Source organism: Pectinophora gossypiella, chromosome Z, assembly GCF_024362695.1.
Source record: "Pectinophora gossypiella chromosome Z, ilPecGoss1.1, whole genome shotgun sequence".
Lineage (NCBI taxonomy): Eukaryota > Metazoa > Arthropoda > Insecta > Lepidoptera > Gelechiidae > Pectinophora > Pectinophora gossypiella.
Window position 1 is genome coordinate 12749414 of NC_065433.1, and position 19475 is coordinate 12768888.

The following is a 19475-nucleotide window of genomic DNA, read 5'->3' on the forward strand; positions in this document are numbered from 1 at the left end:
AATTTTTACAAGGCATAACGGTAGGTTAGGGTGAATATACCACGCCTCTCCTTTTGCCAACACTCCGGATGATGTCCGGTGAAGGACTGCGAGGTTGACCGGTGGACGTGCAGCCCGCCAGCTGCGTAACAGTTGGCCCGCTGCGCCGCCATCGTCCAGCACGCCCTGGCCTGAGCCGGCCTCAACGCATCACCTGTATGGTACCGGAACGCCTCAGGTAGGCCTGATAGTCGGAGGTCCTCGAGTAAGTGAGGTGCCTACAAGTGTACGGACAGTGTTTTAAACATAGTGATATCCCATGGTTGTTACGGAGTGACAATTAACCTGACGGACCAAAGCGCGACCTGTCTCCCTCCATAGGGTTTTTACCTGCCCATGGTTGTACATTTATTAAAAAATATATGACAATTTTACATTGTACAAATTCAAAGGGAGTTTTCTTTGTCTCATGCTCACCGGTCTATAATATCTAGCTGTGCCCTTCAGGTAGACACCACTTTATAAATTTCTGAAACATATCTGTATTTGCATAACACCTTTTCTATTTACTCTCGGGATATTTACGCACGCCCTATGGCTTGCCTCTTTGCAGTTGGGGCAAACAACACCTTCTACGACAGACATATATTTATACACGCGTTACAGTTTGCAGGCATCGTGATATACCGATCAAGGCTATGTTAGGTATTAAGTTGTTTAGATTGTATTAGGTAGTATATTGTGTATTGTTTTGTATTGTGTACTTGTGATGTTACGTTTAGTCTGTAAGATTTATGTTATTATATTATATGTCGGAGGTGATTATGAATTAAGAAGAGAAATTGATCACTTCGGAAAATAAAATGAAGTGGCAACACTTCCGTCATGAAGTTGCAGCGTTCCGACGACAGATGGCGTACGGCCAGAGCGGGGTGAAGTCGGGGAGTCTGTAACGAAGCATTTCGGACCTACGAGCCTTGTAGCGACATCTTGTGGTTTCTGACGATATATCGTTGTTTTATATTTTACCCGCAGGACATCACAGATGGCGCTGCAGGGTTATCGATGGGCCCGAACATTTTAATAATTTTCTTTTGTTCTAAATTATATACTAAAATTATCTGCAACATTTATTTTTGATATATTATAATTATATTATATTTTTGGTTTAGTTTTGGATTAATTTGGATCAAACAAATCGATCGTTTATTGTCAGTGAATCGATAACGAATCTATGGTCTGCTAGATTTTTATTTTGGTTGGCAACATTGTTGGCTCGTGTGTCAGACTGACAGCTGGCTGAGCGGAGAGACAGGTTTTTGGAAAGTGGGGACGTCGCGAGAGCGCCGGAGACTCCACTGCCGTAACTATAATGTGGGCAAATTAAAAGCCACGATTTATCGGCGACATCAAGAGCCGATGTCTCAATTTAAATAAACAACTTAACCGAGATGGTGAGTCCTCGCAATTCTTCGTGCATATTTTTGCACCAACTTTGTGATAACCTCGAGGTCCTTGTTTTCAGCAACATCACTGAAATCCCATCGCCGAAGGTCCAGTGGGTGGGTTTAGGTTTCATCCGAGCGATGGCCAACTATCCCGGATGAACCTGTAAGTTATTTTCTTTGTTTTACACTCGTGAGTTGCCTTGCCACGCTGTCAGCTAAACCACATGCTAATCATTGCCATTCCTTGTTGCAGATGGGGTTTTTGAGTTTTTAAAGTCTTTAAGTTTTAATGTTTGTAGGTGTAATGGGGTCTTACACCTAGCAAATAAAAAACTCTATTCGCGTAGTGAAATGAATTGTCCTGTTATTTTTGGGATATCTAATTATATATACAAAATTTTAATGTTTGTAGGTGTAATGGGGTCTTACACCTAGCAAATAAAAAACTCTATTCGCGTAGTGAAATGAATTGTCCTGTTATTTTTGGGATATCTAATTATATATACAAAATGTCTACGCAACTAGTGGTAGGTTTGCACATTATAAACTTATTATCTATCAATTAAAAAAGGACAATTTAAATCAAAATTTGCAGTACGCGCATGCGCGGCGCAATCGTTCCTCTGCGCCCGCGCGTCGCTTTCCACCCCGGAAACTTTGCGCGAGCGATAAATACGACCGGCCTGACCGCGTCTCGGTTTTGCTCGTCGCGGCGTCGAAGAGTGCGGACGTGCGCGGAGCGCGCCGCTACAGTACACCCCCTCAAGCGAAGCGTACCGGCCTCTTGACAATGCGGCCAGACTGCGTCTTCTTCTCTTCTGTGCTCGATGTAGGTCGATTCGATGGTGGAGGACTGGTATGATGAGCGTTCTTCTCAGGCGATGCAGGTGTAGTCGTATCTTCGGTCGGTTCGTCTTCATTGAGAATGTAGGCCGGTTTCAGGCGGTCTATCGACACTGTTGCTTGTCGATTTGGCAACTGGAGTGTGAAAAACTTATCCGTGCGCGATAGTACACGATAAGGACCTTCATACGGCGCTGTTAGAGGTTTCCTTACGGCATCTACTCTCATGAATACGCTCTCGCAAGTTTGTAGGTGCGGATGGACGAAAACTGCTCTGCTGTTGTTATGTGGCTCTGTAGGTATTGGTCGTAGGCTGTTGATTGCTCGGCGTAGGTCTTCTACGTAGGCGTAATCCATAATGGTAGGCGTGGCTGACGGCGGAGTGAAAAATTCACCGGGTAAGCGTAGTGTGCAGCCGTATGTTAGCTCGGCGGCGCTTACACCGGTGTCGCTTCGTGTGGCTGCGCGTAGTCCGAGTAGCACGGTGGGTAACTCGATAATCCAGTTAGAGTTAGGAGTTAATCGAGCTACTATAGCTGCCTTCATGGATCGGTGCCATCGTTCGACGATTCCGTTCGATTGCGGGTGATAGGGCGTAGTGCGAATTTTCTCTATTCCCATTGTGCGAGTGAGACAGGCCATCAGCTGACTCTCGAACTGTCTTCCTTGGTCTGTCGTTATCTTCGCGGGACAGCCAAATCGTGATATCCAGCCGTCGTACAGTGTCTTCGCGGTTTCCTCTGCGGTGATATCACGGACTGGATAGGCTTCAGGCCAGCGCGTCGCACGGTCGATCATCGTGATAACATATCGATATCCGTCGGCTGAGGTAGGTAGCGGTCCGACTATGTCGATGTGCAGATGGTTGAAGCGTTCCGATGGCGGAATTGTAGAAAGTGCGCTCGACGTGTGTCTATGTACCTTCGCACGCTGACAGGGAATACATGTTTTCGCCCATTTGCCGATGTCGCTGTTCATTGATGGCCAAAAGAACCGTTGTTGAAGCATTTTTCGAGTAGTCCGGGTACCAGGGTGACTTAGGTTGTGTAGTGCTTTGAATGCGGCTACACGGAATTTCGTCGGTAGGTATGGACGAATGTTGCTCGTAGATACTTCACAGTATATAGGCTTGGTAGAAGTAGGTAGGAGTATTTTCTTCAGTTTGATGTTATCTTGCTGAGCGAGAGGTGCGATGTTGCTGTCTCTTTCTTGCGCGTCTGCTAGTTCCTCGTAGTTGATAGGCGATGGTGAGTTGATTGTTTCGACACGTGACAGGGCGTCGGCTACGGTGTTTTCTTGTCCGTTAATATGTCGTATATCAGTAGTGAATTCGCTGATATAGAGTAGCTGTCGCGTGCGTCTAGGTGTTTCGCTGTCTGTGCTGTTCTTCGAAAATGCGAATACTAGCGGCTTGTGGTCAGTGAACACGATGAGGTTTCGGCCTTCGAACATTTTGCGGAAGTGTTTGGTAGCCATGTAGATAGCCAGTAGTTCTCTGTCGTATGTAGAATAGCGTTGTTGAGCTTCGGAGAACTTTTTCGAGAAATATCCCAGTGGTTGCCAGCATTTTTCAACTCGTTGTTGTAGTACAGCTCCGGCACATGTGTTCGACGCGTCACACATGAGTGCGAGTGGGAATGAGTGATGCGGGTGTGCAAGTAGCGCTGCGTTCGCGATGCTTAGCTTGCAATTTTCGAATGCATTTGATGATTCTTCATTCCATTGTATCTCTGTCTTGTCGCGTTTCTTCGAATTATGTAGATATGCGTGTAGTGGGGCTTGTACTGCGGCTGCGTTGGGAATGTTGGCTCGATAGAAGTTTAACATTCCGAGGAAACGTCGGAGTTCTTCGACAGTCTTCGGCTGGGGATATTGAATCATAGCTTCGACTTTCTCTTGCGGTGGTTTAGTGCCTTCGCTGTTCACGGTGTAACCAAGGAAAGTGACTTCGCTCCTGCCTAGCACACACTTAGCCGGGTTGATTGTGATACCGTACTGGTCTAAGCGTGACAGTACGGTGCGTAGGTGATGGCGGTGTTCTTCCTCGTTGACTGAAGCGATGAGTAGGTCGTCGATGAATGGAAATACGAAGTCCAAACCACGCAGTACTTCGTGTATGAATCGTTGAAATGTCTGTCCGGCGTTTTTAAGGCCGGGACACATTCGTGGGAATTCGAAAAGTCCGAAGGGTGTTATTATTGCAGTCTTCTCTATGTCTTGCTGTGTGACGGGGATCTGCTGATAGGCTCTGTTTAGATCGAGAGTGGTGAATATCTTCTTATCGGCGAGTTGATAGGTGAAATCTTTGATCCTCGGTATCGGGTATCGGTCTGCTTTCGTGACGGAGTTGAGCCTTCTGTAATCGCCACACACGCGTAGATCACCATTTTTCTTCGGGACGATGTGAAGTGGGTTAGACCACGGGCTTTTGCTTGGTCTGCATAGCCCTTGATTGACCATCATCTCGAACTCCTTCTTCGCTCGTTCGTATCGGTGCGGTGGTATCGGCCTAGCTCGACAGTGTAGCGGTGGTCCTGTGGTTTCGATGTAATGTTCCACGATGTGTTTAGGGTTCAATTTCATCGATGTTAGGCGAGTGGTGCCGGGGAAATCCGCTAGTATGTCGTGGTATGACTGCTGTGGGTCGATACTTCTCACGGTCGGCGGTGATGCGTTGGTGCATATTGGTGTCTTGATAAACAGTTGCGTAGTACCGTCGATGAGACGTCGATGTTTTAAGTCAACGATGAGATTATGATGTGCGAGGAAATCTGCTCCGATGATGGGTTTGCTGACTGCTGCGATGACGAATTTCCAGGTATACGGGCGTCGTAGTTTGAGATCTAGCTCCATAGTGCGTTCCCCGTAGGTAGGTATCGGCGTGTTGTTAGCTGCGTACAGGGTATACGACAGCGGTTGCAATGTAGAAGCTTTGCTCCTTGGTAGTACAGATATATTAGCGCCTGTATCGACCAAGAAGGTAAGTTTCGATCTTCTGTCCGTAACAAATAGGCGGTGAAGCTTCTCGGGAACGCTAGATTCCGCCGCAGCTAGCGTTCTATCTAATTTTCCGAATTTTCTTTCTTGAAAGTGCACGGCGATCGGCAGCGTTTTGCATTTCCCTTGAATCGGCGGTGATAGTATCAGTGCGGCGAACTTGCGGAGTGCGAGCGAGACGATCCACGTGAGTGTGAGCGAGGTGGACTATGCGACGAGTCGCGGTTGCGGCGGGCTTGCGGACGGGAATATCGTGATTGATTTCGCTTTAATTCGGCTACTTCAAGTGTTAACTTGCGAATTTCTTCGATTAGATCTTGATTCTGCGGCTGTGGTCGACATGCGACTGAGGAAACTTGATGTGTATGTTCGATCATCTTGTCGGCAAGGAGTGCGAGTTCATCTAGTTTCGACTTGCTGCTGAAACTGTCACTGACAACTAGTACGGAACGGACATGGGATGGTAGGAGGTTCATCCACATCATGCGCAGTGTGTCGTCGGAAATCTTGTTGTGCGCCAGCTCTTTCATTTTCCTTAGCAGGTGAGTAGGCTTCTGATCGCCTAATTCCATTTCGGAAAGCAGCTGTTGCAGTTGGCGCTCTTCGGATTCCTCGTAGACGGAGATAAGACGGGCTTTCAGGGCGTCGTATGGCTTCTCGTCAGGCATATGGTAGAGGAGATCAGCGACTTGCTCAATGTCGTGTTTTTCAAGTTGAGCGACGACCATCTGGGCAAGCTCCTTCTGGCCTTTCTTCAGCTCGTGGGTGACAGCTTCGAAACTTATGAACCATAGTCGTACTCGGTCGCGCCAGAACTTCGGAATTCTCATTTGCAGCGAAATAGCGGAGATTTCTTTCGTCGGTCCTGCTTCGTCGGCTCGTTTCGTCTCTTTAGTAATAGGAGATTCCATCGTGATGAAACTTGCAGGGTTGCAGTAGCAGGAAGGTGCGCAGATTCAGACTCGGTGGTCACCAGTGTAGGTGTAATGGGGTCTTACACCTAGCAAATAAAAGACTCCATTCGCGTAGTGAAATGAATTGTCCTGTTACCGGCGTGTGGTTTCTTCTCGTCGCGGGCGAAGCCCGCGACGGGGAGACATTCACGGGGCGTAGCCCCTCTAATGTGGCGGCAGTCGCCGCCCGCAGAAACGGGCGTGGCACGGGGTTGGGACACGGCGGGCGAGAACGCCCCTCCGTGAGCCCGATGTTACGTCCGTGGTGCCGCCAGCGAGGTCGAGCCCACCGGGTGGTTCCCCGTTGGGGGAGGCCCAGTGAGCGCCCGTCAGCTGGCGATGGTGTCGTGTCCGGTGAGCTGCTCCGTCGCCGGGGCAGCTGGTGTCAAGTCGGCTGGAGGGGGGGAGAGGACTGCTTCCACTGCCACTGGAAGCGTCAACTCATCCCCCGGGGGGTGGCCACAATCCTAACTACTCGACGGGGAGTAGTGGATGTGGGCAGCCCCGGTCCAGTCCGATGTCCGAGAGGGTCAGTGCCCACCGGTGAGTTGGCCCAGCAGTGATGCCAGGCCTCCCACTATGATGGGCACAGGGTCAGTCCGTGAGCGGATGGCAGCGAGGACGTTGTGGAGCAGCTGAATCGTCTGCTCCAACACTTCCAGTTTTTCGCTGGATGGGGCCGGTGGTATTTCCGCTGGGGGCTTCGCCTTCTTCCCCCCTCCGGGGGGGGCGGCGACCGCTTGGTTCGGCGTCGGTGTCGGCTGCGGCTCGACAGACATGGTGGCTGCAGGGGCAGGTTTTGCCCTCGCGCGGATGCGCTTCGGCCTACGCGGCTTGGGCCCGTCTGGGCCGTTCGCCGCGGCCATAAGCGAGCTCCGCGCGGTTGGCTCGCTGGTGGGGTCCACTGTTGGAGGTGGAGGTGGCAGTGGGGCTCTTCTTGCAACGATCATAGGCGCGGTACCCGCCTTCGTGTTCCGCAGCTCGCGCAACTTGACCGGGCACGAAGAGCTGTTGGCCGGGTGAGTCCCCCCGCAGTTGCAACATGTTGCTGGGACTTCTTTGGGCCGCAGGCAATCCTTGGCCGCGTGGCTTTCGCCACAGCGGACACAGGCCATCGGCCGGTGACAATTGTGGCTGCTGTGGCGAAATTGTTGGCAGCGGTGGCACTGGGAGGGCCCCTTGCGTCCTCTCCATGCCTCGATCTGTTATTTTTGGGATATCTAATTATACAGGGTGTAACGGAAGGGGGGTATCAAGCCGAAAGGGGACAAAACTATACCTTATGTAGATCTTATCTGCAAAATTTCAATTAAAAAATAAACACTTTTGATATTTTTTTCAATTTCAGTTAAAAAAATATTTTAATATTTCCAGCATGTAAAAAACGCGGCACAGCACTATTGAGGTCACTGTTCTTACAAATATTGGCACTACACAAATCTCCTAGCGCGTCCTGGTCGCCTGGTACTCGTAGCGCTCGCACGGCCGCGATAGGTACGAAATTCGAGTGGGCGGCGGCTTTGGCGGCAACGTCAAAAGGAGTCGGCGGCCGATTGGAACAATCCGAGTCGGCGGCACGTCGGCGACTGTAACAAACAAGAATGACACTAAAGCATCTAATAATTGGAGTCATTTTGCTTTGACAACTATTCTCACATTATTTTATGACGTGTAAAATAAGTTAAAATTACCTACTTGTTTAGGTAAGGTATTTAATTTAATAGTAAATAGGAAAAAAAAGTGTGAAAGTGTGGGTAAGTAGGTAGGTAATTAATAATTAGACTTACGTTTTACAAGAAAGGTTCGAAATGTCGTCATCCCCGTTCGATGCACAGACCTGCCGCTTCATCTGTCCACAACACTTTCGAAGCAAAGTCTGGTGAGCTTTCCACTTGAACTCGGTACCATTCTCAGAATGCCACACGAGGTAAATAATCAGCAGGAATTAGCTCGGTCGGGCGTACGTTGCATGTGGTAAAGTTCGCGTGGTAGTCCTTGGGTTGGCTGCACGGCTAGTACGGCTTCTTCAAACTCCGGATCACGGGTCGCCGAGCGGCCAGTCTCGGATGACGCGTGGAAAGAGCCCGTTAAATGCAGTAGGCGATTGACCATTTTCCTGAAGCAATGCAGTGAAGGCAGTTGCCTGGCTTCATCAGCTGGTCTACCTTCTATGAATCGCTGATACAAGTTCCGTGCTTCACTTAAGTTGCCATCGCCGGCACCCACACACATCATCATTTCATAATAACCTACATTACTCAAAGACACCTCGAACTATCACTGATCACAGTTATCACAACAAATCCAAATTTCGAACTTCACTCCACAGATAGTAAACAAGCACTGACAAATAATTTGACAGTTTACTTTCGTGTGCATGTTTCTATCTCTTTCGAATGCTAGTATCCTGGTACTTAAGGGTATGTTATTTCTTTGTGCGCAATAAAATATTTTTATGGTATTGTTTGAATGAATGAATGTATTGTATTTTATGAAAGTAGGTACGTATTTTACTTTGAACCTAGAAAAGTAAAAAAGTCGTTTATCTAATAAGGATCACCCGCGCTCACACTCTGGCACTAACACAGAATTGCCACGTTTCTTCGCAAATATCCCGCGCAATAGCAGAAGGCGAAATTAATCTGTCAATAATAAGACATACTATCACTCTCCCCGTATCCCTAATGGGGTGGGCAGAGTCACAAGAACATCCCATTAGCGGTACGAGCATGATAATTATTTATGTACCTATGTTATGATTACTTGTGGCTCTGTCTGCCCCATAAGAGATAAAGGCGTGATATTATGTATGTATGTTTGGTACGGGCATGTAGCGATACGAGCGTGTAGTGGTAAGTGAAATTCCGCAGTCTCTGCCTACTCCAATGGGAAAAAGGCGTGATGTTATTGTTCACTGTTGGACAATACACGACTACAATTTAGGAAGGAAAAAAAATACAAAAAAAATAATATTTTTTATCATGGTTAATGATAACTTTCCCTTAACAGCACCGCCATTTTGAATTTCGGGTGCACTAGGGCTTGCCGATCAAAAAATGACTATCGATAATCTATCCCGACCGAGAGTCGATCGATAGCAAGACTATTGATAACTCGGAAAGTGGGAACATTTTCGATTTTATTACCTAAGTGCAATACAATCGATAGTATCGTTGCGGATTAATAACAAACTATCGATAATTTTGCCCTCAGTCAGTAGTATTGCAACACTCCGATAGTATGGTTATTTTGAGTGGGCTGATTGTCTAAACTGAATTTCAATAACTCAAAAGTCCATGGATTTAGATTTTTTGAAAAGTTATTTTTTTATTTCTACCAATCAAAATCGTAGTTGAAAATGATTATGATCGATAATCGATACTGAACTATCGATAGTTTGAAACACTAGCGTGCCTTTTTCTATTCGCGAGCCCTGGCATCCTGGTACAGGGTATAAATCCCATTAACTGTCCCAATGCAATTTGCAATTCCGTGCTTCGGAAGGCACGGTTGGTCCCGGTGACTACTTACTCATGTAAGAAAGTAGTCATTACATGAGTCATGTCAGGGGCCTCTGGCGGCTCAATAGTTACCCTGACACCAGGGTTGATGAGGTTGGTAATCCACCTCACAACCCACACGATAGAAAAAGATTTAAAAAAAATACTGTTATGTGTTTTTAATTCCTTGTACGCAATAAAGTATTATTGTATTGTACGAAAGTACTTATTTTAAGATTACTTTTACCATGTCATAGTAAAAGTAAAGTTATGTTAGGTAGGTACTTTACTGGAGAAATTAATTTTGTCTTTACTATGTTGTAAACGTAACATTAATGTCTCGTTAATAAGATACACAATCACTTGCAACTGCTCGTATCCCTAATGGGGTGGGCAGAGCCATAAGTAATCAGAACATACTAACATAATATCACGCCCGTATCACTAAGGGGTAGGCAGTCACAACGGTACTTGAGAAATTTATTTTGCTTTTACTATGTTGTAAATCCCCAAGGAATTCTAACAAGCCTCTGACGTTGCCGGCCGCCTCAGGGAGGCACCCCGTCTGGCCAAGGTGCCGGACCCGGTAGTTGGCGGCTCCTTCACATTCCAGTAGCACATGGGCCGCTGTCTCGTCCATGCAGGTTCTGCACAGGGGCTTGTCGGTGACACCTAGTGTAAACAGATGTTTGTTGATATCACCGTGACCACACAGCTACACCTGCCACCTGCAGCTGTTACCTGTATTAGTGGAGACCTCTTCACATTTAGAATTCTTTTGGAGAGACAACTATTGATGTTGGGTAGTGCCATCTTAGCCTGCCTGCATTTATTTACGGTGGTTCATAGTCTGGTGTGTTTGTTCATTCCCAAATACCCTAATACCGAACTAGCTTTATTTGCGGATGATACAGCCATCTATTCTTCGTGCCGTGGTCGAGTTATGATGACCGGAATTCTCCAACGCGCCAATGCCTTGGGCAAGTAGTTTCGCAAATGGAGAATCAAGGTAAACCCGGAGAAAAGTGCAGCGGTGTACTTTTCAAAGGGCTATTATAATACGTCACGGTCACGCTGTCAACTTAAGTCATCAAGATGTCTGGCAAGCCGATCCCTTGGGAGGAGCAAGTCAAATATCTCGGCGTAGTCTTAGATAGACGTCTTACTTTCAAGGCCCATATCAAACGTGTGCGCGATCGCGCCACGTTTGTAATGGGCCGTGTTCATTGTCTCCTTAACAAGCGTAGTAAATTATCCCTTAGGAATCTACACGACTTGCATCCGTCCGATCATGACCTATGCAGGGGTAGTTTTCGCTCACGCGAGTCTCTCTCAAATCCACTGTCTACAGGAAATACAAAATCGTTCGTGGTTCTTTCGCAATGAAAATCTGCACATTGACCTAAGTCTGCCAACCATTGCCCAATGGCTCAAATTAGTTTTTTCGATTCTGCTCCACACCAACCAAATCCCCTGGTAGTTGCGGCTTCCGAATACATCCCGCTTAGGAACGGTACTGAATAGCATCGGCGTCCGAAGTATGTAATACGATCCCGACGACCCGATTACTCTAGCCATAGAATCAGCCAATCAGCTCGCGACAACAAACATTTCAGGACCCCGATACCGACACCGCCGGCGTGGTCGACGACTTCCCTCAATCAGCGCTTATCGCTATCGACTTACTAGGGTCGTTTAATTCTTTCAAATATTTTTCCTCTCAGACGACGCCCTGAGCCGAGGTTCGCGCCCAACTGGGCACCCTCAGGCCTGTTGTCTTAAACGTTGTACCGGGTGAGAGCCTTCAGCGCTCCCCATTTGTCCGGCCAAGTAGTTAATGTCATTTGCGGCAAATCTTCGATAAGTCACGTCAAAAAAAGGTGTGTTTGTTGGCTGCTCTCGTTCGTAGCAGCGAGCGGACCTGTCCGAATGAGATCGGCAATATCGGTTCCGGACCGATGGCTCCCCTTCTGGCCAACTCGTCCGCCGCGTCGTTACCTCTTGAATCGCTGTGTCCTTTGATCCATTGTAAAGTGAGGTGTTAGTACTTGCACACCTTAGTCAGTGATTGGTGGTAACTGTGTATGAGTAGTAGTAGTTGTTTAGGGCCTGCAAAACTCTGAAAGTATTCTAATGAAACTGTCCCGTACCTAGCTAGCCATGAACGCATTCGCCGCTAGCGTGATGCCCATTTGACCTGGATGACGGTGTTAAGGGAGCCTGATATTACGTAATCATAAAATAAAGCATACTACACAAGGAGACGAGATGCATTGTAAAGTACATTTCTTTATCAACTATTAATGTAGGTAATCGACTACATTTTTGGACAAAACTTGTACAACAAAGTGACTCTGCCCACCTCAGTAGCGCAGTAAGTGTGATATTAGATATGTGTAATTACTTGTAGCTCTGTCTGGTCCATTAGGGATAAAGCCGTGATTTATGTATGTTCACATCTTGTTCTATCCTATTGGTTGTGAGGTGGATAACCAACCTCGTCAATCCTGGTGCGAGGGTTATTATTGAGCCGCCAAATGCCCCTGACATGGCTCATGTAACGACTACTTATTACATCAGTAAGCAGTAACCGGGACCAAAGCCCATTGTTTTTTTAACTATTGTGTCTGGAAATCTTGGCCTCACAAGGATGAAACAAAACAATTTAAAAAATATTGATTAATATGGCCATCACTGGCACGTTTACCCTTTACTAGGGCAGGCATAAATAAAAGAGGTGGTAGCTGTTCACTCAAAAGTTAAATACCTTGAACAGCTGATTGCTACGTAGTGTTGTGCAAATTTGAATTTATTACATGAAGACCTGGAATTCAATTGCTCATAACTAATGCAAATATGAATTTAGGCGGCCAATACTCTCGCATGTGATTTGTAGATAGTGACAGAGTAGGCACACTTCGGGTTGATACCGTCGTTGGGTTTCTTCACGTCGCGGGCGAAGCCCGCGACGGGGAGACGTTCTCGGGGCGTGGCCCCTTTAACGTGGCGGCGCTCGCCGCCCGCAAAAACGGGCGTGGCTCGGGGGTGGGACACGGCGGGCGATGGTCGCCCCTCCGTGAGCCCGATGGAGTTGTCAGTCCGAGGTGCCGCTAGCGAGGTCGAGCCCACCGGGTGGTTCCCCGTTGGGGGAGGCCCAGTGAGCGCCCGTCAGCTAGCGGTGGTGTCTGGTCCGGTGAAGCTGCTCCGTCGCCGGGGCAGCTGGTGTCGAAGCGGCTGGAGGGGGGGAGAGGACTGCTTCCACTGCCACTGGAAGCGTCAACTCATCCCCCGGGGGGTGGCCACGATCCTAACTACTCGACGGGGAGTAGTGGATGTGGGCAGCCCCGGTCCAGTCCGGTGTTGGTAGTCAGAGCCCACCGGTGAGTTGGCCCAGCAACGATGCCAGGCCTCCCACGATGATGGGCACTGGGTCGGTCTGTGTGCGAATGGCGGCCAAGATGTTATGCAGCAACTGCATGGTCTCCTCCAGGACTTCCAGCTTCTCGCTGGAGGGAGCTGGGGGAGCCTCCGCTCGGAGCCTCGCCTTCTTCCCCTTGGGAGGGGCGGCGGCTGCTGTCTCTGACGTAGAGGGCTGCGGGGGGACGGGTTCCACGGCGATGGGCTCGGCAGTGGTGGTAGCGACGGGAGCAGGGTTCGCTCTCCTGCGGATTCGTGGGCGCTTCGGCTTGGGCCCGTCTGGGCCATTTGCCGCGGCCATGAGTGAGCCCTGCGCGGTCGGCTCACTACCGGGGTCCACGATGGAGACTGCTGGTGGAATCGGTCTTCTCACGGTCGTGGGTGCGGTGCCCGCCCTGGTGTTGCGCAGCTCACGCATCTTCACCGGGCAGGAGGGGCTGTTTGCAGGGTGTGGTCCCCCGCAGTTGCAGCAGGTGGCCGGGTCGTCCCGGGGACGCGGACACTCGCTCGCAGTGTGGCACTCGCCACAGCGGACGCAGGCTGCAGGACGGTGGCAGTTGTGACTGCTGTGTCTGAATTGTTGGCAGCGGTGGCATTGAGCTGCACCTCTTCTTCCCCTCCACGCCTCGACCTTAATGCCGGGCATGTAGAGGAGCTCGGAGATCTCGTAGACTCGCTGGAATCCCAGCGTCCTACGGATCTCCGTGAAGAAGATACAGCCCGGTCTCCCCTCTCGAGCCTGGATGGGCCGGATGAAAGTCGGCTCGAAGCCGCGGTTGCGCAGCTCCTCTTCCAGGACGGCGACGTCGGTGTCCAGGGGTAGGCCACGGATGGCCAGCTTCAACGAGCGCTCCGCCGGTGGGGCGTACGCGAACCAGGAGAGTCCCGTGGCTCTCTCCAGGGTGGTGAGGTACCGCTGGTAGAGCCGGAACTCTTCCTCGGTCCTCGCCAGGAAGCGGACGCCCTTCCCGTACGGGCGCGCGTTGGGGACGTGGCCCAGCAGCTCCCGCAGCTTACGGAAGTGGTGGGGCCAGTCAGGCAGCCGGTCGACCACGATGGGCGGGATCTTTTTGCTCGCGGGTGCGAGCGGCGGCTGGAGGTGCACAGACTTCGACGGCGACGGCGTGGGCGTCGTCCGGAGGGACGGACGCGCTGGCGCGTGCGGCGGCGAGTTGGGGTTGGTGTTTAACACCGCCGCGTATGACCGCGGCGGTGTCGTCTCCATGTCCAACAGGGGCATGGAGAGTGCGGTGGGCGGCGTGGTCCTCGCCACGGGCTGCGGTGGACGACGTTCAGGCGGCGTCGTGGTCCTCTTTACCGCGGCTCCTGCTCCCGGAAGTTTGGGCAGGGGCAGCGGGAAAGGAGGCGGTCGGCGGGTGGCGCCAGCTAAGCATGGCGGGGGCGAAGTAGGTCTTCTGGACGCTGCTGCAGTGGTGGCAGCAGCGAGCGCGGTGTCGAAGTAGGAGCGCACGAATACGCGCGCCCTACGTTTCGCGACTCCAGCTGTTGGGGGAGCCATGCTCACCCCGTTACGGCTGAGGCGCGATGAAGCGGCGTTGGAGCTGCTTGCGTGCGAGGTTTGGCGGTCCGCCTGGCAGAGCACGCGTTATCACACCCTCCCCGGTGAGACCCGCTGGTGGGAGGCCGGGGGTGGATAGGGTGATAACGGTGATACCGTTTGGAGCCGCGGTATCAGGAGGGTATTTTAATAAAATACCCCCCCCTGCCTCAACGTCGATGGCTGCAGTGTGGGTAGACGTGAGAGCTACCTCCGAGCACTCGGCAAGACAGAGCGATCCGGGTTGATACCCCCGTTCCGTTACACCCTGTATATACAAAATGTCTACGCAACTAGTGGTAGGTTTGCACATTATAAACTTATTATCTATCAATTAAAAAAGGACAATTTAAATCAAAATTTGCAGTACGCGCATGCGCGGCGCAATCGTTCCTCTGCGCCCGCGCGTCGCTTTCCACCCCGGAAACTTTGCGCGAGCGATAAATACGACCGGCCTGACCGCGTCTCGGTTTTGCTCGTCGCGGCGTCGAAGAGTGCGGACGTGCGCGGAGCGCGCCGCTACATGTTTTTAAAGTTTTAATCTTTAAAGTTTTAACGTCTAACGTTTTTGCTAGTTTAATGTAAGAAGAAGTTTATGATTGGATCAGATGATTTCAACAATGTTTTGTGAATGAAGATTCCTACTGTTTTCTTCTGCGTTTGCAAGTTATTTCAAGCTTCATTTCGGCGGAGCTTGCCTTGGTTGTTTGCACGTCGAAGCTTTCCTTTGTGCGGCGCGCATGTGGATGTGCCGCGCCTCTCCTTTTGTCAACACTCCGGATAAGGCCCGGTGAAGGACTGCGAGGTTGACCGGTGGACGTGCAGCCCGTCAGCTGCGTAACAGTTGGCCCGCTGCGCCGCCATCGTCCAGCACGTTCTGGCCTGAGCCGGCCTCAACGCATCACCTGTATGGTATTCCGGAACGCCTCAGGTAGGCCGATAGTCGGAGGCCCTCGAGTAAGTGAGGCGCCTACAGGTGTACGGACAGTGTTTTTAAACATAGTGACATCTCATGGTTGTTACGGAGTGACAATTAACCTGACGGACCAAAGCGCGACCTGTCTCCCTCCATAGGGTTTTTACCTACATATGGTTAATTTAATCTGTATATTTAAAATTATACATTGTACGAATTTAAAGGGAGTTTTCTTTGTCTCACGCTCACCGGTTGAAACACTAGATTTTTGCTTACCTATATAAAGGTAGGTAAAATAGGAAATGGTGTTATGATAATACAGATATGTTTCAGAAAATTTATAAAGTGGTGTTTACCTGAAGGGCACAGCTAGATGTTATAGACCGGTGAGCATGAGACAAAGAAAACTCCCTTGAATTTGTACAATGTATATATATTTTAAAATATACAGATTTTATTATCCATAGGTAGGTAAAAACCCTATGGAGGGAGACAGGTCGCGCTTTGGTCCGTCAGGTTAATTGTCACTCCGTAACAACCATGGGATATCACTATATTTAAAAACACTGTCCGTACACCTGTAGGCACCTCACTTACTCGAGGACCTCCGACTATCAGGCCTACCTGAGGCGTTCCGGAATACCGTACAGGTGATGAGTTGAGGCCGGCTCAGGCCAGGGCGTGCTGGACGATGGCGGCGCAGCGGGCCAACTGTTACGCAGCTGGCGGGCTGCACGTCCACCGGTCAACCTCGCAGACCTTCACCGGGCCTTATCCGGTGTGTTGACAAAAGGAGAGGCGCGGCACATCCACATGCGCGCCGCACAAAGGAAAGCTTCGACGTGCAAACAACCAAGGCAAGCTCCGCCGAAATGAAGCTTGAAATAACTTGCAAACGCCGAAGAAAACAGTAGCAATCTTCATTCACAAAATTTGTTGAAATAGTCTGATCCAAACATAAACTTCTTCTTACATTAAAACTTGCAAAACGTTAGAAAATTAAAACGTTAAAACTTTAAAGAAAAAACCCCATCTGCAACAAGGAATGGCAATGATTAGCATGTGTTCAGCTGACAGCGTGGCAAGGCAACTCACGAGCGTAAAACAAAGAAAATAACTTACAGGTTCATCCGGGATAGTTGGGCATCGCTCGGATGAAACCTAATCCCACCCACTGGACCTTAGGCGATGGGATTTCAGTGATGTTGCTGAAAAACAAAGGACCTCGAGGTTATCACCAAGTTGGTGCAAAAATATGCACGAAGAATTGCGAGGACTCACCATCTCGGTTAAGTTGTTTATTTAAATGGAGACATCGGCTCTTGATGTCGCCGATAAATCGTGGCTTTTAATTTGCCCACATTAAGCAATTTTGTAAAATATTTGTGGTTGAATAAACTTCTTTTTATTTTTTTTTTTATTTTATTATTGTTACGGCAGTGGAGTCTCCGGCGCTCTCACGACGTCCCCACTTTCCAAAACCTGTCTCTCAGCTGAGCCAGCTGTCAGTCTGACACACGAACCAACAATGTTGCCAACCAAAATAAAATCTACCAAACCATAAATTCGCCGAATCAACGACAACAATCGATCGACTTGTTTGATCCCAAAATTTAAACAATATAATTATAATATATCAAAAATAGATGTTGCAGATAATTTTAATATACCAAATTTTGAAGAAAATAAAATAATTAAAAATATTCGGGCCCATCGATAACCCTGCAGCGCCATCTGTGATTTCCTGCGGGTAAAATATAAAAACAACGTTATATCGCCAGAAACCACAAGATGTCGCTACAAGGCTCGTTGGTCCAAAATGCTTCGTTACAATACCCCCCTACCCACGAGAGGTTTCGAACTGGGTGAGAAACACGGCTGCCCTCAGCCATAGAGCCTGGAGCGCACAACCAGTCTAAATTTTAACGATTTAAAAAAAATCTCCCACAAAAGACAAGACAACTAAACAATTTATAAAAAAAAAAAACGTAACGAAGCACAACTCAAACATATAAACAGCACAACCCTAAGCACAACAATTACCCCGACCTGTTATTCTTCACCATTCATTGATCACCTTTCACTTCTTTCATAAAGTAGCACCCAGTATCCATTTCACTGGGTGTCACCCACATTCATAACCCTGTTGAGCTGACGACTCTCATAGTGTCACTCGATACCCCAATTCTAAAGACAAAGACAAAAAACATAACAACAGTTGCTAGAGGCTTATTTAAGGAGTCACTACCCGCTCCGTCGAAAAACAAAAAAAATAGTCAACCTAATGAGGTTTCTGTATTTCTAATAAATGGCTACTATAATGCCTAAAATAATGTTGACACGTGCAACATAAAAAAAACTATACTTAAATCTTGGCTATAACCGCCTAAACAAAGAAAATATGAAACGCTAAATTGAGCGTTCATAAAAACGCTGCGTTGCAAACGCTAGTGTGCTTGGGCCTTATCAGTGCACCATAAACACACTAAAAACAAAAAACATTAAACATAAAACATTTATAAAATCTTAGTAAATCTTGTGATTTTAAAATCAAAAGACTACATAAAAAAACGTGACAGTTACAAATAGGTTGTTACTAGGTCTATTACGACACAAGTAAGCACACCAAAGTTTTATTTTTCTAAAACAAAATGTTATCAAAGCTAACTAAGAACAAGAAAAATACTAACTTTCTTTATAAACGTAAATTTTGAAATTGAGCCAAAACAAAGATCCAAGCCGGTAAAATGTTTTTTAAAAAAAAATATGACTAGGGGAACACAGGGCAATTTGGAAATTAAATTTTTAAATCTTTTATATGCCAAGAACCTAAGTTCTTGCCACCAAATGAAACCAAATCGTACACCAAGGGCGATAAAACCTTTTTAATTACGCACTGCTCATATTTTGGGGCAAGTTTCGAGGCTTTAAAATTAGCGGCGTCACTCTGTACGTACGTTTTTCGCCACACTACTTGCCCTTCGCGCAAAGTATTGACGTTACGGCGTCGCAGGTTGTAGTACTTTGCGTTCGTCGCGTGAGCCTTCTCGATATTAACCCGAACCTTTTGAAAAATATCCCGAAGGACCCCAAATTCACCCGCATACTCGTCCCTTGGCATAGAGACCTCATATTCCCTATCGTCGTTTTTATAAAAAGAACCGTTAATAATTGGTTCCCGGCCATGGACTAAAAAGAATGGGCTGAAACCAGTGGTTTCGTTCACCGCACTATTTAATGCAAACTGCACCTTAAATAAATTTAGATCCCATGTCCTATGATCGTCAGCTACATAAGACGAAACAGCTGTCATGACTGTTTTGTTATACCTTTCCACCATGTTAATCTGTGGCGTGTACCTAGGCCCGTAGTGAACTCGTGGAATATTGTACTTCTTGAGAAGGCCACTGAATTCTGATCCCGTGAATTGAACCCCATTGTCGGTAATTACGGTTTCAGGAATCCCGTGAGCTAGAAGCACATAATTCTCAAAGTTTTTAGCTACTGCAGCACTAGTCGCTCGACGAAGTGGAAATAACATGGTGTACTTTGAAAAACAGCATGTTACTACTAAAAGGTGCATATAACCCGAACGTGATCGTGGAAGAGGTCCTACCAAATCTACGGATACAGCTTGAAATGGCCTATAGCACTGCTTAGGCTGACCCATGATCCCAGGAGTGAGTTTGGTCCTGTGCTTATAAGCGGAACAAATACGGCATTTGTTGACAAAATCAAGCACGTCGCGGTACATTCCTGGCCAGAAATACCTCAAACACAACCTACGGTGCGTTTTAAACACTCCGAGGTGTGCCGAGGTCGGTGGTTCGTGGTTTTCGGACATGACCTGCAGACGGTTTGACT

General features: G+C 48.3%; 2 protein-coding genes across 2 annotated transcripts; both read right to left on the reverse strand.

The window, feature by feature from the left end:
* Positions 1-5413: 5413 nt before the first annotated feature.
* On the reverse strand, positions 5414-6178 carry LOC126380437 (uncharacterized). Its single transcript, XM_050029829.1, has one exon. It carries the CDS (start codon positions 6176-6178, stop codon positions 5414-5416), a length of 765 nt encoding a protein of 254 aa, XP_049885786.1.
* An 83-nt stretch (positions 6179-6261) lies between these two features.
* Positions 6262-7335, reverse strand: LOC126380438 (uncharacterized). The gene is made up of 2 exons (XM_050029830.1): positions 6799-7335; positions 6262-6267 (listed from the first exon to the last, which is right to left on the reverse strand). The coding sequence occupies exons 1-2, from the start codon at positions 7333-7335 to the stop codon at positions 6262-6264; spliced, it is 543 nt and encodes a 180-aa protein (XP_049885787.1).
* Between the last annotated feature and the right edge of the window lie 12140 nt (positions 7336-19475).

Coding starts and splice junctions, on each gene's coding strand:
- LOC126380437 (XM_050029829.1), bottom strand. CDS start 6,178: ATGGAATCTCCTATTACTAAAGAGACGAAACGAGCCGACGAAGCAGGA.
- LOC126380438 (XM_050029830.1), bottom strand. CDS start 7,335: ATGGCCTGTGTCCGCTGTGGCGAAAGCCACGCGGCCAAGGATTGCCTG.